Consider the following 27,685-nt stretch of genomic DNA (forward strand, 5'->3'; position numbering starts at 1 on the left):
TTGTTGGGAACTAATTATAATATTAGTTAAAAATATTAAAAAACAAAATTTACCATATTTTGTGTACCCACCTCTGCCAGTGGCCGAAGATTAGAACACAGTGCCAGCAGACTGTTGTAGGCCTTTCTGCTGCCATTGCATACACTAGAGTAGTTGCAAACGTACTTTATGGCACCATAGACCAGTGCTGGCAGAAGTATAGGACTGCACTGTGAGGCTTCTTGCCTCAGAAAGCTTAAACTGTTAAGTCTAACAAAAACTTCTGCCTATTCCTGCTTCTCAGTTAGTTGGAAAACTCCTTTACCAGTCCTATACTAAAGATAACATTCTGCAGCAGGTGTTCGTTCTCTAATGTTTTCTGCTCCTGACAACGTACGTAGGGCCCAATCCTAACCTAAGCCAACCTGGGCTGTCACAAAAGTGCCATTAGGCACTCACTTTTAGTGCCAATGCTAACATGCCACTGGTGGTGAGCCCAGCACCAGTTGGCACTGGGCCTCAGCGCCCAGATCTGGATGCCAAGAGCTCCCAGCAGTGAGGACAGCCAGCAGGCAGGAGCAGAGCTTTTCAGGACTGGGGGAGGGTGGGTAGTGGGCAGAACAGGGCAGAGGGAGGGCAGGAGGCGGGGAGAAGTGGATGGGAGGGTGTCAGAAAAGGCAGCAGGCTCTGCTGCTGTATCTTCTCCTCACCCTGCGTAGGAAATCTGACACAGTTTTCTCGGTTCTGCAACTGCTTAATGGCGGATGCAGATCCAAGAAGACCCATTAGGGCTACCTGGGTGTCATATGAATGAAGTTGCAGATCTCTTGACTAAGGTATGGAACTTGTCCCTCAAAACGGCCACGGTGCCAGAAGATTGGAGGATAGCAAATGTCACACCTATTTTTAAAAAGGGAAAGAGGGGGGACCTGGGAAACTATAGGCCGGTCAGCCTAACAGCCATACTGGGTAAGATGGTGGAATGCCTCATCAAAGATAGGATCTCAAAACACATAGACGAACAGGCCTTGCTGAGGGAGAGTCAGCATGGCTTCTGTAAGGGTAAGTCTTGCCTCACAAACCTTATAGAATTCTTTGAAAAGGTCAACAGGCATGTGGATGCGGGAGAACCAGTGGACATTATATATCTGGACTTTCAGAAGGCGTTTGACACGGTCCCTCACCAAAGGCTACTGAAAAAACTCCACAGTCAGGGAATTAGAGGACAGGTCCTCTCGTGGATTGAGAACTGGTTGGAGGCCAGGAAGCAGAGAGTGGGTGTCAATGGGCAATTTTCACAATGGAGAGAGGTGAAAAGCGGTGTGCCCCAAGGATCTGTCCTGGGACCGGTGCTTTTCAACCTCTTCATAAATGACCTGGAGACAGGGTTGAGCAGTGAGGTGGCTAAGTTTGCAGACGACACCAAACTTTTCCGAGTGGTAAAGAACAGAAGTGATTGTGAGGAGCTCCAGAAGGATCTCTCCAGACTGGCAGAATGGGCAGCAAAATGGCAGATGCGCTTCAATGTCAGTAAGTGTAAAGTCATGCACATTGGGGCAAAAAATCAAAACTTTAGATATAGGCTGATGGGTTCTGAGTTGTCTGCGACAGATCAGGAGAGAGATCTTGGGGTGGTGGTGGACAGGTCGATGAAAGTGTCGACCCAATGTGCGGCGGCAGTGAAGAAGGACAATTCTATGCTTGGGATCATTAGGAAGGGTATTGAGAACAAAACGGCTAGTATTATAATGCCGTTGTACAAATCGATGGTAAGGCCACACCTGGAGTATTGTGTCCAGTTCTGGTCACAGCATCTCAAAAAAGACATAGTGGAAATGGAAAAGGTGCAAAAGTGAGCGACTAAGATGATTACGGGGCTGGGGCACCTTCCTTATGAGGAAAGACTACGGCGTTTGGGCCTCTTCAGCCTAGAAAAGAGACGCTTGAGGGGGGACATGATTGAGACACACAAAATTATGCAGGGAATGGACAGAGTGGATAGGGAGATGCTCTTTACACTCTCACATAATACCAGAACCAGGGGACATCCACTAAAATTGAGTGTTGGGTTGGGACAGACAAAAGAAAATATTTCTTTACTCAGGGTGTGGTTGGTCTGTGGAACTCCTTGCCACAGGATGTGGTGCTGGCGTCTAGCCTAGACGCCTTTAAAAGGGGATTGGACAAGTTTCTGGAGGAAAAATCCATTATGGGGTACAAGCCATGATGTGTATGCGCAACCTTCTGATTTTAGAAATGGGTTATGTCAGAATGCCAGATGCAGGGGAGGGCACCAGGATGAGGTCTCTTGTTATCTGGTGTGCTCCCTGGGGCATTTGGTGGGCCGCTGTGAGATACAGGAAGCTGGACTAGATGGGCCTATGGCCTGATCCAGTGGGGCTGTTCTTATGTTCTTATGGGGTAAGGAAACATTTGTTCCCTTACCCTGAGAAGGCCTGGTGCTGCTTCTCTGGTCCCATAGGATACAGTGGTCGCCAATTTGGCACCGCAGTATTCTTGGGCTTTAGGGAAGGAAAGGGTTTGGCTGCCTGACAGCTAGTATGATCTGCAAAGCAGCCTGCTACTCACCTCAGAAATTTAATACACTAGCGCAGGGGTGCCCAAACCCCGGCCCTGGGGCCACTTGTGGCCCTTGAGGACTCTCAATGCGGCCCTCAGGGAGCTCCCCGTCTCCAATGAGCCTCTGGCCCTCCAGAGACTTGCTGGAGCCCACACTAGCCCAATGCAACTGCTTTCAGTGTGAGGGCGACTGTTTGACCTCTCACGTGAGCTGTGGGATTAGGGCTCCCTCCACTGCTTGCTGTTTCACGTCTGTGATGCAGTAGCGAAAGCAAAGGAAAGGCCAGCCTTGCTTTGTGCAAGGCCTTTTATAGGCCTTGAGCTATTGCAAGACATTCATTCATATAAGTTCATCTTTAATATATTCATTTATGTAACCCTATATAAATGTATTCAAATTTTAAATGTAAATTGATTCTTTTTTTTCCCCCGGCCCCCAACACAGTGTCAGAGAGATGATGTGGCCCTCCTGCCAAAAACTTTGGACACCCCTGCACTAGCGTTTTGGTTTCTCTATTTCCCAGGATATATTTATTGTTCCAGAACTTTGTAGCATCTTAACAGTAAGAAGGTCAGATACAAGATCTTTCCAAATATTGGTTAACACAGTTCCCTTCCCCCACAAGGAAACTGTAAATGCTATCCACTGTGTAATTTAACATGTTAATACAATGGATATGAACCACACGAATTCCCATGAATTTTAGTAGTGTTGAATTATAAGCAGTAACATCTGTTCAGTTGACATTTAATTTTATCATTCTATAGCTTTAAAACAGCAAACATACCAATTAAGGGCTCTGATTTCCTAATGTGCTGTAGTCTATCAGAGAATCAGGAGTTCATTGTTGATAAAAGCCGAATGAATGAATAAAATTCATTAAAATTAAAAGAGAGCAAGTTATCACTTAAAAGTTGTTGATAAGTTCTTGGAAACTGCAACTATAAGCAAAACAACTTATAACAAAACCAGTGTTACTGCAGGCTAATTGATATGCATAAACAAGAGTTATGTTCCTACAGCATATTTCTGGCCATAAAAAAATCACCAAACTTTAAATAAAGACCAAAAACACTTCCAATATTAAACACTGCAATAAATGTGAGCTTTCCAGGCCAGAGAAAACCCACGCAGACGTGGGGAAAGTTCAGTTCAGTTCAGTAGACCTTTATTGGCATAAAATACAGAGAAAGAACAAAACAAAACAAAAATATACAAAGACACCACAACATAGACATCAGTCTTTTCCTCACATACTGCCCAGAGTTCCAGAGCTCTGCCTGGCAATTACCCCAGATAAAAAGGCAGCGACCCTATCAAGGGTCTCAGAGTCAGATGTGGAAAGGAGAGACTGAAGCATGATTGAGTCCTCCCAGCCCTGCATCCTAGTTAGCAAAGGGCCTAGATATTTCTTGCGTGAGACATCATGAAGTGGGCAGTAGAAAAGGGTATGTGTTATGGTCTCAATACAATCCCTACCACACTTGCATTTCCTCTCCGAGTAGGGAATACCACTGAACCTGCCCGATAACACGGCTGATGGAAGAGCATTACATCTTGCAAGTGTGAATGCTCTCCGAGCCTGTGGGCACTCCAGGTGATAAAAGAAGGAGGCCAGTTTCCCAAAACTGATTGGAACATGGAGATAGAGTGGAGAGCATGTGGTTCTGGCGGCACTAAACAGCTCTTGTTGTTCGATGTCAAGAATTCTTTCTTTGACGATTCTGTAAGCAGCATCACACCCAATCATGCCTAGCTCTGCAGTGTCCAGCCCTATTGACTTGAGCTTGGTTAGAAGATCAGTGATCTCTAATGGCAGGACTGAATCCGACAATAATTGGAGCATTAGACCAGAGGAGGTAGGGTTAAATAAAGTCCTAAACCAAAATTTCAGTAATCTAAGCCAAGCAGTCGTCTTTAGCCGAATTAACCCCACCTCAAGACACAGAACCGAGTAGGGAACGCACCTGGGTAAACCCAAAATCTTCCGCAGAAAGGAGGCTTGAATGCGTTCTAATGGTTGGGTAATAGCCTTATACCAGATGGGAGAGCCATAAAGGACCAGGGAAAGAATCTTTCCCTTAAATGCCTCCAGAGCAGCTGGAACATAACCATTGCCGCAGGTAAAAAAGAAACGGGAAATAGCTGAGGACGCCAGTTTGGATGCGTTCTGCACTGCCTTACGATGAAAAGCCCAAGTGAGCCTGTAATGGAAGTTGATTCCCAGGTACTTGAAATGCTTAACCTGCTCCATTTTATTGCCATTACAAGACCACTTAAAAGCCTTCCATCTATTGGCAAATATCATTATCTTAGATTTAGCATAGTTGATTTGCAATTTGTTGGACAGAAGATACTCTTCAGTGCGATTCAGCAGACGTTTTAGGCCAATCCTAGTACGGGATATCAGTACTGCATCATCCGCATACAGAAGTAGCGGCACTTGGCTTGCGCCAAGCTTCGGGCAATGGCTATCTACTTCCTTCAGGGATGGGGCAAGGTCGTTTAGAAACAGATTGAAAAGCATGGGGGCCAAGACACAGCCCTGTTTGACCCCTTTGTTGGTAGCGATGGAATGAGTTAGATTCCCACTCCAGGAGCGTCTAACCCTGCATGAAGTATTTAGATGGAGGGACCTAATCAGTAGCAACAATCTTTTATCAATCCCCATGTTTTCCAACTTGGACCAAAGAAGCTCCCTATCCACAGAATCGAAGAGTGGGGAGAGTGTGAAACTCCATACAGACAGTGGCACTAGCCAGCAATCAATTTTTTCCCCTCAACAACTTTAAAATAAAACAACTTATAACGAAATGTATTTAAGTGAGGACTTGCTGTAAAAGTGAACTGTTTACCTGCTGTTTCTAAACATTTTCCGTATGCATATGAAATTCATTAGTTGTCTACTCAACATTAGTTATCATCAATGAACAATTTTTATAGTACTGCACAATGGTCATAATAGCAGAGTAAACATGCCGTCAAAAATAAGTTGAACAGCAGGTGTTATTCATCTGACAGTAGTAGCTACATCATTGTTATTCACCTTAAAGCTTCAGGATGAGGCAGAACAAAAATTGAAATAAATAATGTACAGTACAAATAAAAAGATACAATCTTGGCAAAATAAATCACCTATACTCACCTATAAGTCGATCTCACAGATAAGATGAGGGCAGGTTTTGAGCCCAAAATCATGGAATTTGCTATGACCCTCAGATAAGACAAGGATTTAACTTAGGGAGGTGTCTGAATATAATTTTTTCTGATTTTACCCAAGGCCAGATCCTGAAAAATAACCTCCCAGTAATTGTTACCTAAGAACTGTACAGTCACTAATTTATTAAAAACACAGTATATATACATAGTATGTATACATCTATACAGTATGTATACATACATACATACACTATTTTAATACTGTTTTTGCTATACTATGTATACATAGTATAGCAAAAACAGTATTAAAAATAGTCTCTAATTTATTAAAAACTATGATCTATCTCATAGATCATAAGATACATTTTTATTCACTAATTTTTTTAATTGTTCTCTCAACAACCATTTGTAAACACTATCAGAGTAAGGCCACAATCCCATCCACACTTTCCTGGGAGTAAGCCTCATTGACTTTAATGAGACTTACTTCTGAGTAGACAAGCCTAGGATTGGGCTCTAAGTAAACAGGAAACAGCATACCAGTAGAACCATTAATGAAATCCTCCTTTAAAGTGCCTGGTGCCTTAAGCCAAAAGCTCTACATAGAACACACAACTGGGAGTGTGCAATTCAGTTCACAGTAGAGAGATAAGCAACAAGGAGTGACTGAGCAAGTGCAGCTGCACATAGTTGCACCTGATTTACTTGGAAGTAAACCCTCTGTGGAGGAAGGGCAGCAGCACTCGTGTGGAGGTCCTGGCAGGGGGATACTGCAGAAGCAAGCATGCTCTCCTAAAAGTTTAGTACATAAACAGCTGTTGCAAGTGCTTCCTAGCTCCAGCCAGCATGCAGCTCTCTGGCTAAAATACGCACCTGTTGCTGCAGAATAATTCTACTTTAAATTCTACTCTCTGCTTTTCCTGTGTTTTACATCTTTGCAAGGTCTCCAGGACTCTTCCAGTGAAAAGGACAGACACACAGGGAGATTGCTTCTCTCTCTTTCTCACAGATGCTCCCCCCCACACACATACACACACAAATGCAGGGACTTTTCCCCTCCAGTCCAACTTCATTGGTGAGGATAGGGGGAAATGAGGTTAGCAATGAGGTTTGCAAAAAGTTTTGCAAAGGAGAGACTGAAGTGTGACTGTATACAGTAAGGGGAGAGGTGGAGAGGAAAGCAAGAGGAGAGAATAGACTGGGATCCCAATCCTAGGCATGCCTACTCAGAAACAAGTCCCTTAACAGTCAGTGGGGCTTACTCCCATGAAAGTGAGGCTAGGATTGTAGCCTTAACTGTTTTAAGTGCTCTCTCTCTCTCTCTCTCTCTCTCTCACTCACACACACACACAAACTTTTTCTTTTATAAAAGTTAACTGTTCCTCTCCCCCCCCAGTACAACTTCATCACTGGTGAATGATTATGGGGGCTAGCAAGCCTCAGCTTCGCAACAGAGAGTTTAAAGTTTGGATTCAATAAGGGGGAGGGGGCAAAAACAAGAAGGAAAGAGGAGATGGACTTAACCCTTTCAATGGCTTGAGAAACAAAGATACAGCCTTCTGCAGGCTGCCCCTCTCTCTCTCTTTAAAAAGATCACTCTTTCCCCCCCCCTTCCCCACCCTGTCCAACTTCATCTGTGGGGAGATGGGAAGGTGGTTAGCAAGTTGGGCTTTCCTATGGAGTGCTTGAAGTTTAAATACAGTAGGAAGGGGGAACAAGAAGGAAAGAGGAGATGGACCTAGCTGTTTCAAATGACTGCTTCTCCCTCGATCAAACACCCCCTCCCGCACACAGCTCATTGTCTCCTGCTCTGTCTTGGGTGCTGCTCCAGAGATGCCTCTGTGGAGGCTGCTGATGGCTGCCCTTGGAGCTTCTGCAGCTGTGCAACAGCCTGAAGGAGCACCCCTGCAGGCAGCTGCAAATGCTCAGCAGCACCCCAGCCTGCAGAGCTTCCTCTCAGCAGAAGATCACTTGCTCCCTCACTCTCTCCCTCCCTCCCACAATAGTGATTTTGCAAAGGATCCCCCCTCACTCGCCTCTCCCCCCTTGCTGCTTGCCTGACCCCGAGATAAGGCGGGGCAATGATTCAGGCTGCTTTTCTGGGAAGAAATGTTTTGCCTTATACGTGTGAGTATCTATGGTACTTTTAAGTTTTCTTAATTTCAATGGTAAGATAATCACATGCTTTACTTTCTTCCATTGATTTCAATGACACATAAAAATGCTTAACCCGGCTGGAATGTGACCAAAGATTCTTAGCTAAGTGTTTCACATATTTCACAGAGCATATCAGATGTAACATAATGCAAAAGTATGAGGTGGTGCTATGTAAATGAGCCAAAGAAAAGAATAGGCTCATATATTTTCCCTTTTCTCTTGTGTGAGAGGAGATAAAAGTCTTTGCTTTCACTTTACAACAAACTGCAGCTCTTAGTTACCAATGAACTTGGGGAAGTGTTAATTTGAATTTGTGTTAATGTGAATTTGTTAACTACAGTAAAAACAAACCAAGATACAAAACAGAATTATACTTGCATGTTTCTCCTGTGCATTTTGGAGAGTGGTGGGGAGGGAGGTACATGTGCCTGTGGCTCTCTTAGGCACAGAGAGCATTAAATTATGATTCTGTGTAATGTTTGAGCCAAGTTAAAATCTCCATAACCCTCAGCCAAATGTTACTGCTGACATTGAAAGGCTATTCTACTATCAAATCATAATCCATTTTCCTTTCCAAAGCACCATTGTCACGAAAGGTCAGAAAAGTACATGTCATAGCTGTACTTTAAAATGCCATTTTCAAGCTCCTTTTCAGAGGAAAATCTTGAAAAATAAAAGGATAAGATCACCTTGAGGGTTTATGCATAGGAATCTTAGAGCCCAATCCTGGGCTTGATGTGACAGCTCACTGCCAGCGCACACTGTCACAAATGTGCCATAAGGCACGTCTGCAGGCCCTACCACTAGACAAGCGCTGGTGATAGCCCAGAGCTGGCTGGTACTGGGCTACTGCTGGGTGGGTGCCCAACCTCCACCGCTCAGCAGTCACATGGACCACTGAGCAGCAGAGAGGTAAGCAGGGGTATGGGGGAAGGCAGGAAGGAAGCATTCTGGGGAAGGGGGAGGCAGGCAGAGGGCAGGGAGGGGGTGTTACATGGAGGCAGGAGGTGGGGAGAAGGCAGGGGAGGGAGGGAGGCGGGACCACTGGAGCGACACTCCACTGGATCCAGAGCCTCTGTGTTGGGCTTGTCACCTTACTCGGAGGCTCTTGATTCACCACCAACCTTTTGGCTGGCAGTGAATCAAGTAGCCCCATTGCAGGGCTACTCTCTTTACCCGGGAGAAGGGGACGAAAGTCCCGTTCTCCCAAGGAGCCGATGGCGGCTGCCTAAAGCACACAGGATGTGTCAGCAGTCACTTTCGGCACCAACACAGCCCCACACCCTGGGAAGTTCAGAATTAGGCTGCATCTGAGTGTAACCTGCACTGAGAGGTATTCCTGAGTAAATAGTGAGATGTATTTCTGAGTAAACATGTACAGAATTGCGCTGCAAGGCATTGCATATGATCCAATTAACTCATAGGTACCATCTTGATGCCACCTGCTGCATGCCCTATCAAATAAAAATCTTTACCTTATTTAACTTACAGTTCAAGGCATTTATTGGGAGGCAAAAAAAAAAACCTCTAGTGGGGCAGCTAAATGAATTAGAGACCAATTCTGAGCTTAGTGTGCCAGCTTACCACCGTCACGCATTGTCTCAAACATGCCATAAAGTACATTTGTAAGGGTTAGCGCAGGCTGAGTGCTGGAGCTGGCCCAGCATGAGCCCACACTGGGACAGCGCCAGTTGGAGGCTGGTGATTCGCTGCCTAGTGGTAGCCCAGACCGCTGGGCAGTGGATAGTTGAGTTGGGGCATGGGGGAGGTAGTGTTCCAGGGCAAGGGGAGGTGGGGGAGGGTGGGGGAGGGTGGGGAGCAGGCATAGCGAGGGGAGGGAGAGGGGTGGGACTGGCAGAGTTGAGCCTCTCAGCTTGACACAGAAGCCTTTTACTCTGTGCCTGCTCAATATCGGGTACAGAGTCAAGTAGCCACACTGTGGGGCTACTTTCCTTACATGGGGGAAAAGGGACAAAAGTCCCTTTCCCCCAAGGAACTGCCAGCAGCTGCCCAGCATGCTCCAGATGCCAAGGCAGCCATTTTGGCGCCAAGGCAGCCCCACACTCTGGGCAGGTCAGGATTGGGTTGTCAGTCATTAAACACCACATATATATGACTATTATTGATAAAAGTGTGCAAAAATACAAAAAACACTATTTTATATCTTAGAGAGGACAAGTATTGCAAGTTTCCACACATTATGTCTTGTACTACTTTGGATTTATATTGGCAATGTTTCAGTACTGTTTCTCCCTTTTTAGAGGATGCATCCTCTTTCTTCACCTGAGTTATTATGTTACATTGTTATGAGTTATTCAAGGAAAACACATGCATGGATTGATTTGCATCAACTTTTAAACCATATCTGTGCACAGAGTGTTATGCCAAGGCAAGGTGAAATCCTGCTGTACAGGCTTTTCTTTTTCCTTTCAGCATAAACATCAGAAAGTGTTTTTATATTACATGGTGTTAACTGTGTCTCACAGAGATAATAAAATGATAAAACCATGAGGACCTAATCCAGCCCTAGTTGCTGGCAATGAGTAATCAGGACAAACATCCATCCATCAGAAGAGGAGTGCGTACAGATGTAATTGTTTCAGTTGTCTGCATGAAAGGCAGCTTTTGCAACAAAATTCCCATGCCTGTTTTCACACTAGAAAAGGTTTAAAGTCACAATTATGATAATAAAAACACATCATGTACAGTCCTTTTTCTAAGAGTTTCACACAACCATTATCTCAATAAAACAATCCTTTAGGTAGCTAGGCATTATCTTAACTAGGGCTGAGAACGGCTTGTTTTAAGTTTATAACTAAGCTGACAGCTCCTGCTCTTAACCATACTGCACATGATAATCCAAATGAAATTCACACAAGAATCCTACTTCCAAGTTTTTCCATTGTATTCAGCTGAGTAATGGGATGCTTCAACTGAAAAGTCAGGTAGTTAAGGAGAAAATGTTTATATCCATTGAAAACTCAGACCAGCTCGGCATGAAAAGCATTTCAAAAGGTTACCAGCACCAAAAGATTTTCTTCACCCCACATCACATTAAGGAAGAGTAAATTAAGCTCTAAGCACCAAAACTCAGGTAACACAGAGGTAGCAATATACTTCAAATTAGCTTTCATCGTCATTGGACATCGATGCTAAATCTTCTTCATAGTTGTCGCTTCCATACTCAAGAGCATCTTGGTCATCATGATCTGACTGAGTCTTCTCCATCTTGTTGACCTCCTCCTCCTCATCTTTATCACAAGATTGGTCAGACTGGAGTAGTGACTTCTCCTTTCCATCTTCTTTCTCTCCCTGAGATTCCTCTACTTTGTTTTCATTATCACTACAGGAAAAAGAAAGAAGACCGCATGCTGGGATTTTTGAAGTAAAATCGGTTCCTTTAAAAACCTATTAGGAGTCAAGTTCTGAAACATTAAAAAGAGCACAGTGACAAGGAGCTGAACTCAGTAACTAGCATATCATTGTGCTCCCTTCCACTGGTGACCAAATAATTCATTCAAGAGCAATTATCACATTTACAGCCCAATCCTAATTTACTCCCCATGTGGAAATGCAGCAGTGCCAACACAGGAACTGCTGTACCTCGCAGGGGAGTTTTGGTCTCTGGAGGCCTCCTCAGATTAAAGGAATATTTATTACCTTGCCCTGAGGTAAGCCTATGCCAGGCTGCTGGGTCTACTCAGACTTGTGCCAGATCTAAAGCTGGTGCAAATCTGTGTGGACCCAGGTCGGGTCAAATTTGGAAGGACAGGGCCTCTGAGATGAATTTTACCAGGGGTACAAAGTTTCTTTTGGGCCCCTCCCCCAAGTGGGTGGGGTGGGAGGTGGGTAGCAACAGCTGGAATAGTCTTTGGAATCAGGTCTACTGGACTTCCTGAAGTGGAGCCCAGGCCCAGTTGGCATCAGCAACTAGATACAGTAATAATGAAAACCAAACACACTCTGAAATCTCTCTAATCTTTAAAATATAGAAAATCATTGCAGAAAAATTAGCATCATTATATTGAGGCTTGCACTAGAATGGAAAGTGTCCTGTGTGCACCAAAACTGACTTCTGCAACTGGGCAGCAGGTCTGGTCTAGAGGGTAGAGCATCCGTTAGCCCGAAAATAACATCAGAAGTTCGCCAGTTCGAGACCACCAGCAGCTCCCTGAACGGTGAGACCTTGAAGCAGCTGACAAGCCGAGCCGAGTTATTCCATCTGCTCTGAACAACGAAGCGTCTTGGCTGCCCTCCATGTGAGAGATGAAGGAACTGCCTGTCAGCCTGCATGGAAGGCACTAGAGGCCAGAAGTGAGATCAGACCTGGAAGATCCACCTGAAATGTTGTGTGGTTCTTGAAAGAGAGAACCATCTACGATTGGAAAAATCCCCTTCAGGGATTTAGAAACGCCTGCCTATGTAAACCGTCTTGAATAAAGTCAGAGGAGTAATCCGATGACCAGAAAGGTGGTATATAAATACCTAGTTATTATCATTAGTTATTATTATCCCTGAGCTGCTAGACACTCCTTCATGGTAAACAGATCCATAAGCCCTAAAGAGCTATTGTAGCAGGCTGATTTCGTCCCAGATTTGACACTGTGGTGACAAGTGTCATGTATGCATTCCTCGGCCTGGTACATATGGCTTGTGGCAGCAGACAAAGCTTCATGCCTGGAGTAGCACCCCCAGCATCTCACGTGGGCAGCAAGTCTGGGTAAGATTGGAAAATGTAAGATCCCAGGAAATATTTTGGCCCTGAGCCCCCTTTTTGACCCTTACAAATTACCCCCCTTACCCCTCTCACTTGGGCTCTGTGGAAAGGGGTTAGGATCTGGCAGACACTTCTGTTGCCGCTGAACCCACCCTTCTCCTGGCCCCAATTAGCCCTCCTACCCGCCCCTGTCATCACCCTTTATATACATAATTTGTTTATTTTTTATATAGATTTGTTTATTTTTTCTGCTTTTCAGACAAAAAATGTCCTCTTCCTGGAGCCCAAGAAACCTGGTTTGCTAATTAGGAGGCACAACCAGAAGCCAGGAAGGAAGTCTTTCTGGTAGGGATACAAGTTTAGCCAATCCTGCCTTGCGAGGTGATGAAAAAGTGAACCATTCCATGTCCACTGTCAGTCCTTAAATGAGAAAAAAAGCTTCTCTAAGATTTCTGATCCTTTTCTAGCTGCAACAAACCAGATTTTTTAAACTGGCAAAACATGTCAAATACAGTTATGTGCACTTGTTTCTTTAAATATCCAACAGAAAAAGAGGATTTTTGCTTAGCAGTGACCAGTAATTATGTAGCATATCTAACTTTACCTAAAATGTGTAGAACCTGTACATGCTGAAGGAATGCAGGATCTGAAGCTCACTTTAGCCTGTCAAAATGTGCTCCATATCAAGTACTTTTACCACCAATTTCCCAATCCACCAATCAGTTGCTAACAGTAGACCTGCAAATGTTCCTGGCTTCTTTGCAATGGAGAAGTCATCCCCACCTCCATTAAAGTTGAGGAGACAGCCTACAAGCACTGAAGCTCCACAGTGAGCAAACTAGGGTCTCTGGGCTGCTGGATCAGGGAATGCAAACAAGCTCTTAAAAGACCCTCTTGAGGGATCATTTATTCCTACCTGTGGGAAATAAACAAAATACTGTCAGCTTCCTAACTTAAATTTTCTAGGGAAAAAATCACTGGTGATGTCTACCTTCCTTTGATTGCTATTGAGCATTCAGAGCCACCACCAGAATTGAACTGCACAAGTGTTTCTGTAGCTGTTTGACCTTTCTTTGAAACAAACTCTTCACAAAGGCCCAGCTCTCGGAGGGTATCAAAGTAATGCTTCTCTGCTGCTATTCGGGCATTTTTCTAAATTAAAGAAAAGAGGAAAGAAACATAACAGAAAATTAGTGCAGAATTCATTGTGTTCCCAAGCTTAAAGAAACCATCATCTATATATGCAATTGCCATAGTTCAAAACATAAAAGTTCCATGGACTATAGAAAGCATTCCTTCTTTCACTCCAACTGCATTAGCTTCTCATGTGTTGCTGATACTTATGTCAAGGCACTAATTGTTAGATTTAAAGCCCCATATGGTTTGGGCCCAAGGCAGCTTAAAGACCTCCTCCTTTCATGTGATTCTGTCTGTCTACTAAGATCCTCAGGGGAGATTCTACTCTGCATGCTGCCAGTTGCTAAGTTTCATATGCACATAGGACAGGGCCTTCTCAGTGGTGGCCCCCCCAGGAACATTCCTTCACAGAAGAGGGAAATTGCTCCATTCCTCCTGGCATGTATTACAAACCCATTTGTTCCTCCAAGTCATTGTGAAATAACGATGATGAGCTCTCCATTGGGGGGCAGAGGTTGCTACTAGTTTGATTTCATTGTATGCTGTCTCTGTTGTGTTCTAACTGATCCATTTTTATTCTTTGTTTATACATTTTTATATTATTTATATTACATACTACACTGCAATTTCAATGTAGTTAGCCACTCTGGAGAAGCAGAAAGCAATATGCAAATTTAAGGGGGAAAAACAAATACATATGCAAAATACAATGACGTTTTTAATCTGACACCCACAGCCCTGGTGGGCAAACATATATTTGGGTTATTTGTGCAAAGATTCAGTTAAATGCACTCTTTGCATTTGCACTGAAGTGGTTCAATAATGCAAAAGAAAAAGAGGGAGCTTCTTTCAGCTACTACTGCACATAAGTGGGCAGGAAGCACAAATAAAATGAAGCCTATAGGAATGATACAGTGGGAGTTCAGGAGGTGGGGCAAATGGTTTCACTTCAAGAGCAATTCTTGAATATCAGGTAACAAGAAAAGTTGGCACCCCAATGGAAGGAGATACATGTAGCAAGAGGTGAGAGACAAGTCAATAACCTGTGCGGTTCTTTCCAACAAAAGTGGCCTCTTTTCCACCCTTTCTTCCATTTCTTGAAGTTCCTGCAGATATTCTTTCATTCTTTGCTTTTCATGTTTCCTGTTTTTTAATATAACATGACATGGAAAACAGTATAGAGTTTAACTGTGAGTTTTTTAAACAAAGTAAAATGGAAGTAGCAAGACAAATCTATTGGAGTAGCTTTGACAGTCTACTACAGCACTAATTGTCTTGCATCTAGAGGGTCGGGGTTTGGAGGATAAATGACAGAATACCTGAACAATTTTAGCTTAGATTTGTACATCTGAGCTAAGCTCAGGTGCGGATCATTTGCCTCAGCCCGAGTGGTAATAAGTCTCTGTAGTTTTCTTGCCCTTTGTTTCTGTTTTGCTCTATTTCTTTTCTGCTCTTCTTCCAGCTTTCGTTTTTCCTCAGTTGAATCCCTGAACATGAAAATAAACTAAAGCTAAATAAATTTAAATCTAAAAGAAATGTTTTGTAAGAATTCCTTAAAAGATGTGCCACTCATACAGAACAAGAAACAATGTACTTCATCTAATGTACTTTCTGCAACAATGTGTGTATGCAGAATACAAATTTCTTTGCCCTGTTAGAGAACTTCGCCACCCATGACCATCATTCCTAAAAGGACAACAACTACTGCCACCATCCCTATGTCAAGTCTGTTGGGCCTGGAAATTGCCAGCCTCAACAATCTTCTTGGCAGCATCTCAAGCATAGACCTGGATCTGCTATTGGTTTTAAGGCCCAATCCTATCCAATTTCCAGCACCAGTGCAGCCACAATGCAGCCCCAAGGAAAGGGACCAAATGTTCCCATTCTTCGAGGAGGCCTCTGTCCCCACCACAGGATGCAATGCATGCCCCATTAGCACAGCTGCAGCAGTACTGGAAAATTGGATAGGATTGGGCCCTGAGCCTGCTACCACTGGAAAAATACTTCGTTCCATCACTCTTACTACAGTAACAGTGACACCAGCAGGGTCCCTGAGTGAGAGGTTGCTACAAATGCATTTCACACATCACACCAAAACTGCAGGAAGGGGGAATCCACAGGGCTTGGGGGCCACAGCAGAAGTGCCCACTGATTCCTAGGCAATCAATCTCTTGTAAGATGAACGTGGAAAAGAAAGGCACATACCCTGCCCCATTCTGTGCTCTTCACCCTGTCTAATCTTATGCGCATCATTAGAAATCAGCTGGTGACATGGGAGGGATAGAAACCTGAAGGCAAAAGGAGACTTTCCTTCCTTCTTGCCTCTTTCACTTATACCAAACAAGGGGCAAGGTAGTCACCTTCCCACTGAGATCATTACCAGGAACACAATTGTCTATAAACAATACGTCAGGAGTGACCTGTGCTCTGTGTGCAGAAAGCAGAATACAAATACAGGTCCAACCTTGTTATACATGGATTTTTATATACAGATTTGACTCAACATGAATGGCCACTGCAAATGAGAAGGAATGTGCTGATCCCTGGAGAAGGGGAAAAATGCAGGCTCTTTAAAATGCTTTTCTTACTGTGGTAGAGATTTTTATCTCAACATGATAAGGGCCCTTTAAATTAAAGGAAAACAGTCCTTTACAACAGTTAGAGGGAGGGCAGCCATCAATCATTCTCTCTCCAAACTACTCCCTCCCTTCCCCCTGAACACATGAAAGAAAGATAATCCTTTCTAAGGATTATCTAACTGGAGAGAGACTGTTGGATTGTCATCTTAATGACTGTCTTAACATCACAAAGATCAACAAGGCTGTTTTTAAATCACCAGAGCAAAGGACTGTTTTTTAAATTGATTTGCTATAGTTCAATTTTTGCCATCCACATGAGTCTCTGAACCCTCAGGAATAATGAGTCTCAACCTGTACATTTTGTAGTTTTATATCACCTGAAATCTGAGTTTTTTAATTCTGTGTGAAGGTAATCAGTAGGTTACTGAGGTTGCTAAACCACATTTAAGATATGTAACTGAAGTCCTGAAGTGACCCTGCCGGTGTCACTGTAACTGTAGTAAGACTGATGGAAGGGAGTATTTTTCCAATGGTTGCAGGCTAAATCGAATAGCAGGTCCAGGTCTATGATTGAAATGCTGCCAGAAGATACTCAGCGTGGCTTCTGTAAGGGTAAGTCTTGCCTCACAAACCTTTTAGAATTCTTTGAAAAGGTCAACAGGCATGTAGATGCGGGAGAACCCATGGATATTATATATCTGGATTTTCAGAAGGCGTTTGACATGGTTCCTCACCAAAGGCTGCTGAAAAAACTTCACAGTCAGGGAATTAGAGGGCAGGTCCTCTTATGGATTAAGAATTGGTTGAGGTCCAGGAAACAGAGAGTGGGTGTCAATGGGCGGTTTTCACAATGAAGAGAGGTGAAAAGCAGTGTGCCCCAAGAATCTGTCCTGAGACCAGTGATTTTCAACTTGTTCATAAATGACCTGGAAATTGGGATAAGCAGTGAGGTGGCCAAGTTTACAGATGACACTAAACTTTTCCAAGTGGTGAAGACCAGAAGGGATTGTGAGGAGCTCCAGAAGGATCTCTCCAAACTAGGAGAATGGGCAACAAAACGGCAGAGGCATTTCAATGTAGGTAAGTGTAAAGTAATGCACATTGAGGCAAAAAATCCAAATTTCAAATATAGGCTAATGGGGTCTGAGCTGTCTATGACAGCTCAGGAAAGAGATCTTGGGGTGCTAGTGGACAGCTCAATGGAAGTGACAACCCAATGTACAGTGGCAGTGAAGAAGGCTAATTCCAAGCTAGGGATAATTAAAAAGGGGATTGATAATAAAATAGCTAATATTATAATGCCATTGTACAAATTGTGGTATGGCTGCACCTAGAGACAAACCAGGGACAGACTGCACTTGCTCCCAGTGTGGAAGAGATTTTCACTCCTGAATCGGCCTTTTCAGCCACACTAGACTGTCTGTGTTCCAGAACCACCATTCACATGGTGGTTCTGTGGATGGTGGTTCCAGAACCACCATCCACACTGTTCCAGAACCACCATTCAGAATGCGATACCATAGTCTTTCGAGACTGAAGGTTGCCATAGTCTAGTCTGCACCTAGAGCATTGTGTTCAGTTCTGGTTCCCAAATCATAGAAAGGATATAGTGGAAATGGAAAAGGTGCAGAAGAGTGCAACCAAAATTATTACTGGGCTGGGACACTTCCCTTATGAGGAAAGTCTGCAGTGCTTGAGGCTCTTCAGTCTAGAAAAGAGGTTCCTGAGGGGGGGACATGATTGAGACATACAAAATTATGCATTGGAAGGATAGAGTGTATATAGAGATGCTCTTTAGACTCTCACATAACACCATAACCAGGGGACATCCACTAAAATTGAGTGTCAGGAGAGTTAGAACAGACAAAAGGAAATATTTCTTTACCCAGTGTATAATTAGTCTGTGGAACTCCTTGCCACATGATGTGGTGATGGCATCCAGCCTAGATGCCTTTAAAAGGGTATTTCTGGAATCTTTTAAAAAAGATTTCTGGAAGAAAACTCCATTGCATGTTATAAGCCATGATGGGTACGTACAGTCTGAGATTAGCTGATCGTTCATTATGAAGGCCGGGTAAGAACTTTTTTCTGTCATCCGAATTGGTCGTGGATGGCAGTTTTTTTGCCTATCCCAGACTGGTGAGGGAGGGAAGGTTTCACACATTAAAAATTGTCCACTATGTTTAATAAAGTAGTACAAGTTCAACCCAATTGCAAACTGGTGTCTTTGCTGGGGAGTGTGGGTGTAAATAGAATGCTAGATGCAGGGAGGTGGCAGCAAGATGCAAGTATCTTGTGGTCTTGTATGTGCTCCCTGAAGCATCTGGTGGGCTGCTGTGAGACACAGGAAGCTGGACAAGATGGGCCCTGGGTCTGATCCAGCAGGGCTCTTCTTATGTTCTTATGCTTTCAAGGCTGGTTCAACCACCTTGAATAAAGACTCAACATTTTGGGGAAGGTATCATATCAGCTATAGATATTGGTAAGGATTTAAACACTTCACCAAAGAAATACAGCAACACCCAAGCGATGGGCCGATTAGTATCTATATTTTTGCTTTTCACAAGCAACATGGGATTAATTTATGACTGCCTCAGTCCAAGCCAATGAATGGCTCACCTTACAGCTTGCAATCGCCTTCTTGCAGTTTCTGTGATTCTTGGAGATGGTGATCCTTCATACCCTAAAGGAGTTGAATTTGCATTCAGAGACCTCTTCTGAGGTTTACTTCGGGATGAAACATAAGGCCAACGCATTTCCTTTAATTTTTCTTCATCCATTTGGATATCCTCAAGAATCTTCTCTTTTTTTGATGGAATATTTGATGTTTGGAGATTGAAGGGTTCACAGACTGTATTAAGCTTCACTTTCTTCTGTTTCTGAAGCTGCTTCTGGAATTTTTGGTGCAACGTTTCAAAATCTGGGATCTTGGCTTTCGTCATTGTATTGTGTTCCAGTTCCTCACTCGGTTCCAGGCAGTTTCGCTGCTTATGCTTATGAGCGCTTCTGTTTCCTAATCTGCTGTTGGGAAGAGATGAATTGCGCAGAAGCTCTTCTGATCTTATCTGCATTCTAATTTCTCTGTATAGCTCTTCTTCCTTTAGCTTTTCATTGATTTTTGAACTGCAAACATATTTAGGAACTGGTTTTGCTTTGAATACTTTTGCTTTCTTTTCTGGTTGAGAAAGGTCCTTCATTTGCATTTTCTGCATTTCTTTCTTTTGTGCTTCTCTTTCAATAAACTGAAAAGGTTTTTGTGAGGCTAGGAGGATTTCTCTCCTCCTTTCTCTAATTGACTTTCTACGTTCTTCATTCTGCTGCATTATTTCATGGTACAGAGGGACATAGACAAAAGCGGGCACTGGATTGGCTCGGAACTTCTTATGACACTCAGCTTCCTCCTCTAATTGTTTCTTCAGCAAGTTATTTTCCAATTCAATCTGTGACTTGGATTTGATGTTCTGTTGTTTCTTCTGAGCTTCTCTAATAGTCATTTGGAAGGGCTTAGGTACTGTGAGCATTGGGAACCATTTTTTTTGTTTCCTCCTGCTCTTTTTCAAAGTCAGTGATTTTAATGAGACATTTTTGGTAGAGTGGGAGTAATCTTCTGGAGAAAACCCATCCCATGCATTTTCCATGTGCTCTTTATCAAATGTTAGTGATTCCTCTTCACTATAATTGTCTTCTTCTAATTCTAATTCTTTATCAGACACATCAGATGAATCTGAATGGAAAGAATTGTTTAAACTGGGTTCAGAGAGGGACCTACGCATATTCTGGGGTCGAAATGAGCTCTTATCCCATGTTGATCTAAAAGGCAAAAGAACATGTGAGGTTAGTTTTCTGGAAGCAGCAAACTGAATTTAAAAATAATTTGTGTAATATTCTGCCTTGATGGATGAGAGAACAGAGGAGCATTTTTTAGGGGGATAGTTCATTCATTTGGCATCCTTCCGTCTTGGAAGACTATGGTATCATGCTCTGAAAAGTGGTTAGGGGATAATGGTTAGGGGATAGTTGCAGTTTACAGAACTCTGCTGGTGTAGTGAGTTGGGCCTGTCTGTTACAGGTCAGTTCTTTACTACCCAGAGAGAGCCTGAGAAACAGCTCTATTCAAACCAAAGGACTTAGCCAAACTTCTCCTGAGTAAAATCACAGTACTAAGCATTTGTCTGCAGCTTGTTGCAATCTGAAGACACTAATGGCTACAGCTTCAACATTTAAATAGAATGGAACTGTGGCTTAGGTTCAAACAGCAGCCTGTGAAATGTCAGTCAGTGTGTTTTCCAAACTGCGACAACGCAGCAGGAGAATTCCCTTGAGAAATATTAAGAACTAGTAGCTAATCACAGCTGTCTATAACACTAATAAAACTCACAGATAACTAAAAATAAACATTTTACATCACATTAGCAAAGCTGATTATTAGTTTTGGAAAGGACAGGTGGGAGCTCAGTATCTGTGAAGGATCCTTTCTCGGACCCCTCTCTGATACTGAAAATTAGGGATAACCACATCTCTTTAGATCTCTAAAAAAAATATATTTAATGCTCTCTAAAAAGATCTTGTGAGACAAGACAATCCTATTTCAATTCATCTTTCACAATTTCAGAGATACATTACAAATTGAGTTTAATGTATGCATTAAAAATATTTTGAATTTAGAAAACATACAAATTTAATTCTAATCAGCAAAATACTCGTTTAGAAATGAATTAAAGCTTGGGCCAATAAAAATGCAATATTACAAATTGTGTAACTAGGGTTGCAATCCTATACACACTTACCTAGGAGTAAATACCATTAAACTCAGTGGGACTTACTTCCTAGTAGAAGTGCATAGGATTGGGCTGGAAGGTTAAGGAATCAGGAACTGACCACAGGATCATATAGGCTCCCTCCTCACTTCTTCCTGGAGTGGAAATTATCCCTTGCTATATTTAACCATGGCTAACCATAACATCTAATCATTACATTTATCTATCTATAAAATATAGATCGCACCTTACAATATACCACAAAAGATCCTAGAGGCACATTACAATAACACACTGCAGTACAACAACCATGGTTAGAGCTAAACAAAGTTCTAACCTTCAGGACAATTAAATGTCATTTCCAATTCAATAGATAGCCAATGTTAAACTCAATGAGGTAACTTTGCACTTCTGAAAGAATGAATGAAGACGAAAGAACATATAATCCTGCAGTTCACTCCAAATTCCTTTAACATAGTCAAGCAACAGTCAGTTATTACATCTACTGAGCTAAATGACAAATAATTACCTTTAATGTAATATATAATATATCTAATATATAAGCTTATTGTAAACCACTAGAGTTTACATAATAAGAGTTTGCTTATTCTATATAAGGATATTTTCAAAACACAAGGACAAATCTAAAACATAGAAAACGGAAACAATGTCTACAAACAGTAATGGTTAAAGTGGAGCAGGGAACCAAAGGAACCAAAAGTTATCTACTTGTTCCACCCAAGCTCGCTGCAGGGAGACAACTGTGCCTGGTAAAAACTCTAGAATTCAAGGTTTTTTGCTGTTTTGAAAAATCAAGTCCTGACTGACTCTTTCTTGACATCCAGATATGGAAAATGGAAACAACATTTTGGTGTGATCACTAGTGTGCTAATTCATTAGCAATATATCTGCAATATTGAGATAGTTTTGTGAACAGCTTTGTGAACAAATGACACAACAGAAGTCGAGATTATTGTAAACCATACCTACAACTCATGCTACGGGACACATCCACGTTGGCTATGGGTTGCACATCTTTCAGATACAATTTATTCCGATACATGCTTTCCAGTTTTGCCATTGTCACTAGGTGAGCATTCTTCAGCTCTTCCAACTTTAAATAATACTCCTGATTTGAAAGGTACATTTTGGAAAGGTCTATCCAGTCCTCGCAATCAGCCTGCAAAATAGAATTCTGTTCTCTCCCACAGCTTAAATTCAAACTATCCTTAAAAAAAAAAAAAAAAAGATCATACATTGCTTTAAGTTTTCCTATGAGAAATTAATGTCATTAAGATGCTAGTAATTTGATAGGGAACCTGCATACCACAAGGACAGATATTAAACCCAGGGTCTAAGTCTACTTGTCAAGTACAGAACACATAGTAAAGTGCAGGACACTGCCATCTTAACCCTAGCCTTCTGTCCAAATTTCTCTCTTTGTGTTTTGGGGTATTTTGAATCCCCAGAATATTTTCCTATCAAAATAGGGATTGAACTGTATCCTGGAACAAAAATTAGGATACATTAGCTTTCCACATTAAGGAAGTTTGAGCTTTTGTGCAGGCACAGGCATGATAGCATTGGGCTGGCAAGAACCGGCTGTTTCAACCTCCTTACTTTTCAAGTTCTGTACAGACCCCTGGAACCTAACTGGCACATAGGATTGGGTTATAAGTCCCCAACCTATCAGGGCTTTTCACTGACAGAACGCATATCATGGGCCAGGCCAACAGACCACCCAAGCCCCTTTAAAAAATTAGACAGGTCCACAAATGAGAGAGCACTTATTCCTTTATTATAACAATAAATTTTGTTTAAACTACAAGTATCTGAAAGAACTCTTTTAGAATTAAATTACTGAGACTTGTGCTGTGACTTGTTTCCCCTAGGGCTGCATTGAACCTGCAAGAAAAAGATGCTCCACACATTTTTCCCAGCAAAGGAATCCATACTGAGTGTCTTTTTCTGCACAGAAGACCTATAGGCCTAGTTCAGCCCTAGCAGGGAAAAGACACACCACCAGGGCAAAGAGTGCCCTGTGCTGCCTTCCCCTGCCCAAAGGTTTGTTTCTGAGTACCCTGGCAGGGAAGAGGAGGTGCAGAGCAGGAGTAGCTCACAAGATCCCCTGATCAGACTTATTGTGTGCACTTGCACACCCTTAGGGCTGTATTCATCCCAATTCGGCTTACAAGAAATTGATCAGGGGCTTTTGTATTTTGAACTCCTCAATCAATTTGTCATAACATCCCTAGCAACCTTAGTGGTAAACATCTATGCTCAACTTCTGCCCACCTAGCAAAAGCCTTTCCAACATGCAAAACAGCAGCCTTGGTTTCCCAGGAATGCACAAATATATAAAGGAAAATGAACTGTCACAGCATTCCCCCATCTTCTCTTTCACAGTAGTGGATGAAACAAAGGGGGAAGAAAATGAGTTACAGTATTTAGAATGGAACATTGTTTCATTTCTTCTTGTCTCTGAAGGTGATGTTTTTCTAAGTTTTTGGAATGCAAGTTTGCTTCTTGCTGTTAATGGTTGCCGGATTAAGAAGACTTCTTTATAGATAACTTTCATCATTCTGCCTGCTGCTTTGTTTGAAATCTAGATCTTATTCAAACCTGCTGCTGACTTTGAAAATATGGGTTGGTCCCTCATCAAAAGATTATCTGAAAGCAATTACGTTTATGCAACTTTGCAATCAAATAGCTTAGAAGCCACAGATAAACTATCTACTGAAGGTTATAACTGAGGTAACAGTTACAAAAATCAGGCAACACCTTTCAGGGAAATGTTCAGGCCCACTTTGCATAAAGCATTGAAAATAAATTAAGGGAATCTTGTATCCCAAATATTTAAGAGATACAAAAGTACCTCATATGCAAAAGTTTATTGCATTTGGGATACATTTCCACCCACAAGCACACTTTTATTCACAGAAAATAAATTGTATCTAGCTATATTTCAGACACATTGCGTAGGGATATGCTGTTGACTATGGTTTAAAAGGGTAAAATTGGACAACCATTAATTTGCAAGTTTTTGCAAGGGAGATGCCCCTGGGGTTACAAACTACCCCAACACAGAAGACTAGGATAAAGAGCACTTGTTGTGTATCAACCACAACCCCTCTAGTGATGCACAAACTCTTTTACATACACTAAGGATAAGGATTATTTCTGGGATTGAGTCCAGTTGGCAGCATACCACTACCAGTAATGAAATGAGAGACTTTTCTGTCAAATCCTGGGCACTCTAAGAGCACCAACACAGAGAACTGGGCTGTGAACAGACTATATATAAAACTGCATTTATGTTCCAGTCCATAAATTTAGCACTACCATGTAAAAATCTCTTTTTCTTTCCAAACTTGTATTTCAAAAATGGTTATGCTGAAACACGTGTACATTTCTGTTGAACTGTACGTCAAACCAGACAGACGTTTCAGCTTTCTTTGGCAGAAACCTAATTAAGAGATTTGTATAAGCTTGATGCAGGAATACCATCTGGCATTTTTTTTCCTAGATAAGCTGATAGGATACTGTCTCTAATTACATTATTTGCAATTTATAAACACTACTGTTAGTAAAGTTTACACAGAGTCTGCATATAGAATGCTAGAAAAAAATAACCATAAATAGTTTCATAAATTAAGCTATTAAGTTCCTTAAGCTATTTAGGGTGTCAACACTCACAGTTTGTGTGCCTTTTGTCAATGGTAAACTTTACAATGCAAGAGTTTTTAGTAGCACATTTCTTATTGTCTGTATCACATCCCTTTAAGAAATATCTTATATATAACTAAAATTTGACAAAACAAAAAGCAGGACACACCCTGAGTGAAAATTGAAAAAAAAATTGAAAATGACAAGCAAAGAGACAATTTATGACAAAGCATAATGTTACAAAGATTCTAATCAAACTTTTCCAAGAGAAGCAGTATCAAGCAATAGACAGGGTAGATAATTCTATTTTCTTAAGTTTATTAAAAAGGAAGGTTCTTTTCATTCTCAGTGTGTATCATGCTCAAAGTATGTTCAATGTTCTTGGTCAGCATGGGGGGGACACAAGTGCAAGACCTGAGGCAAGGGACTGTACCCTCTAACGGGCACACTCTGCAATATCCATGCCTCTCCATTCTCAGCCAAACAAAGGCGAGGAGGAAAACCCATGTCTGACTAGAACTTTACATAGTCCAGCAGAGGTATAGCCTCCTCACCCTTAACATAACTGAACCTGCAACAATGTCAGATAATCTCCATTTAAGACAAGCTAAGTGGGGGGAAAAGGTGGGTTCACAACATGAAAAAGGTAATACCTGTACTTATTTTCACAATATCATTCCAGCGCCAGTCATCAATTTGATGACAAACAAAGGTGTGCAATAGACATAAACCCCACAAGCGCAGCTTTCACTACGCCAGGGAAGGTGTTACCAGTTAAATGACGAGCATTGAGGCACAACAGGAAAATAAAGGGGGGTAAAAGATTATTTCTCTATCAGTGAAAAATAGATATACAAGAAGCTTTCCTTAATAACCAAGAACAGCTTAATGGTTACAGGACAGAAAAACTTCAGCAGGTGAAGTTTGTTTGTTTCAGCATGTAGGTGCTGTGATCAGACAAGCTGCAGGAGCTTAAGCAGATAAAAATCCAACAGCTTCGAGGAGCAGGGGAAAGAAGTTGGCAATACACGACTGGAGAGCTATAATCTGCTTAGATGGAGTTATGTGATGTTCTCTGGACACCTTATCTGGAGCCATTTTGGTTATTAATGAAAGCTGTTCACACAATAATCCTCCATTGCAAACAACAAACAAACAAACAAAAAATGCCCACATCTGCCAAAGGAACTAATCTGCTGCCTGGAAAAGTTCAAAGCAAAATTATGGAGGCTTCATCTCAGCCACCCTTCTTTCTCTGCATTTAACAGCTGTGCAACAGGTAGGTAGGCATTCAAACAGTGGCACTTTCTCCCAGTGGGAAGAAAGTGCAAGGGGACAACACTGCAGGAAAGTGCAAGAGGATGACACTGCAGAAAAGTGCAAAGGGAAAGTACAAGAGGAAAGTGCAAGGGGATGACACTGCAGAAGAGTGCAGGGGGAAAGTGCACGTGCAAGAGGCCGACACAGACGAGTTTGCTCTTACAAGCAGCCCTGGCAGCTCTGTAGCGTGACACCTTCCCTCGCCACTAGGGGCGGTCGCAAGAGGCGGGCTGCGTTCGAAGCCGCCCGAAGGCTTGTGGAAGGGAGGCTGCCGCGGGCGCTTCCCCACCTGCCTGTCGCCGGCCGCGGGCCTGCCCGCCTGTCGCTCGTAGAGCGCGACCGGTGCTCTGGTGCGCGGGTTGACCGGGGTATGGAGGCAGGAGGCGGCGAGCAGCGCGGCCCGGTGCGCCGCGTCCATGGCCCCTCGGCGAGAACGGGAGCAAGACGCTTGGTTGCCAGGGCCGCGCGTGTCCGTTGCTGGGACCGCTACGGCATCTCCGACAGGACACGAGACCTCCGTTGCTGGGGAAGGCGCAACGCATCCATCGAGAGCATCCTTCCCTGCAGCGGGCCTCGCTCGCTCCTTGGGATGCGGCGCTGTGTTCGCTTCCCCTCCCCCACGGCAGGGCGGGCGGGGCTTAATCTGCAGCACAGGGAGAAGTGGTTCCAGGCACTGAGACTGCCCTGCAGGCACCTGGAGGCGGGAAGGAGCAGAGGCTGCAGCCCCTCCCAGCACCTCCCCAGGAAGCCAAAGTGAAGTGCCCAGCTGCACAGGATATATCTCTTAAGCAGTGTTTCTCAAGCTGTGGGTCGGGACCCACTAGGTGGGTCACGAGCCCATTTCAGGTGGGTCCCCATACCTTTTAATATTTCATTAATCTATTAAACTTTGATGCTCCCATGGTATGTGACTGCATTCAGGGAAATGTCCCAGACCTGTACTTTGAACAATATGTATGTATATTCTTGTAACAGTGATAGTAAATGGGACTTACTCCTGGCTAAGTGTGGGTACGATTGCAGCCTAGGATGGTGAAAAATTTTCCTGCTTGCTGATGTCACTTCCAGTCACGACATCTCTTACAGTAGGTCCTGAGATTCTCATTCTAAAAAGTGGGTCCTGCTGCTAAATGTGTGACACCCACTGACTTAAGGCATTTTGCCAACAATATTAGTGTGTCTAAATCATGAAAACCACCAGTCATATTGAAAACAAGTAGCACAGAAGAAGACCCCACATAAACACAACCCTCAGGTTGCAGAAAGGGCCATCTCCTCCACCCACCCAGTTAGACAGTGTGTGTGTTTGAACCTCTGCAAGCTACACTAAGGCAGCAAGCCTATGCCCTACTGAATGCAATGGAATTAACTTCCAAGTAGACATGAATAGGATTGTGGCCTAAGAAGAAAGGGCTTTGCCTCTCTCCCCCCCCCCCTTCCTTGAGATTGTAAGCCTAGATCTGAGGTGAGTCAAGGCAGCCTTTTCAGAGGTAGTACTCCACTTTCAAAATGGAAAAGAGGAGGGGAAAAACATCACTTATCCTTTCAGCAGAAGGCAACAATCTCTTTATGATATTTATTGTAAAAAATTTTCTTTATGTAAAATACAACTTGGTAAACTTTTCCCATAGTG

General features: G+C 42.8%; 1 protein-coding gene across 1 annotated transcript; it reads right to left on the reverse strand.

Annotated features, from left to right (window-relative positions):
* Nucleotides 1-10,465: 10,465 nt before the first annotated feature.
* Nucleotides 10,466-26,470, reverse strand: FAM161A (FAM161 centrosomal protein A). Its single transcript, XM_066638733.1, has 9 exons — nucleotides 26,372-26,470; nucleotides 25,978-25,987; nucleotides 22,808-22,815; nucleotides 22,053-22,294; nucleotides 18,929-20,119; nucleotides 15,050-15,217; nucleotides 14,774-14,873; nucleotides 13,585-13,745; nucleotides 10,466-11,219 (listed from the first exon to the last, which is right to left on the reverse strand). The coding sequence occupies exons 1-9, from the start codon at nucleotides 26,468-26,470 to the stop codon at nucleotides 11,000-11,002; spliced, it is 2,199 nt and encodes a 732-aa protein (XP_066494830.1). The 3' UTR covers nucleotides 10,466-10,999.
* Nucleotides 26,471-27,685: the final 1,215 nt, after the last annotated feature.

The sequence above is a fragment of the Tiliqua scincoides genome, chromosome 1, assembly GCF_035046505.1.
Source record: "Tiliqua scincoides isolate rTilSci1 chromosome 1, rTilSci1.hap2, whole genome shotgun sequence".
Classification (NCBI taxonomy): Eukaryota; Metazoa; Chordata; class Lepidosauria; order Squamata; family Scincidae; genus Tiliqua; species Tiliqua scincoides.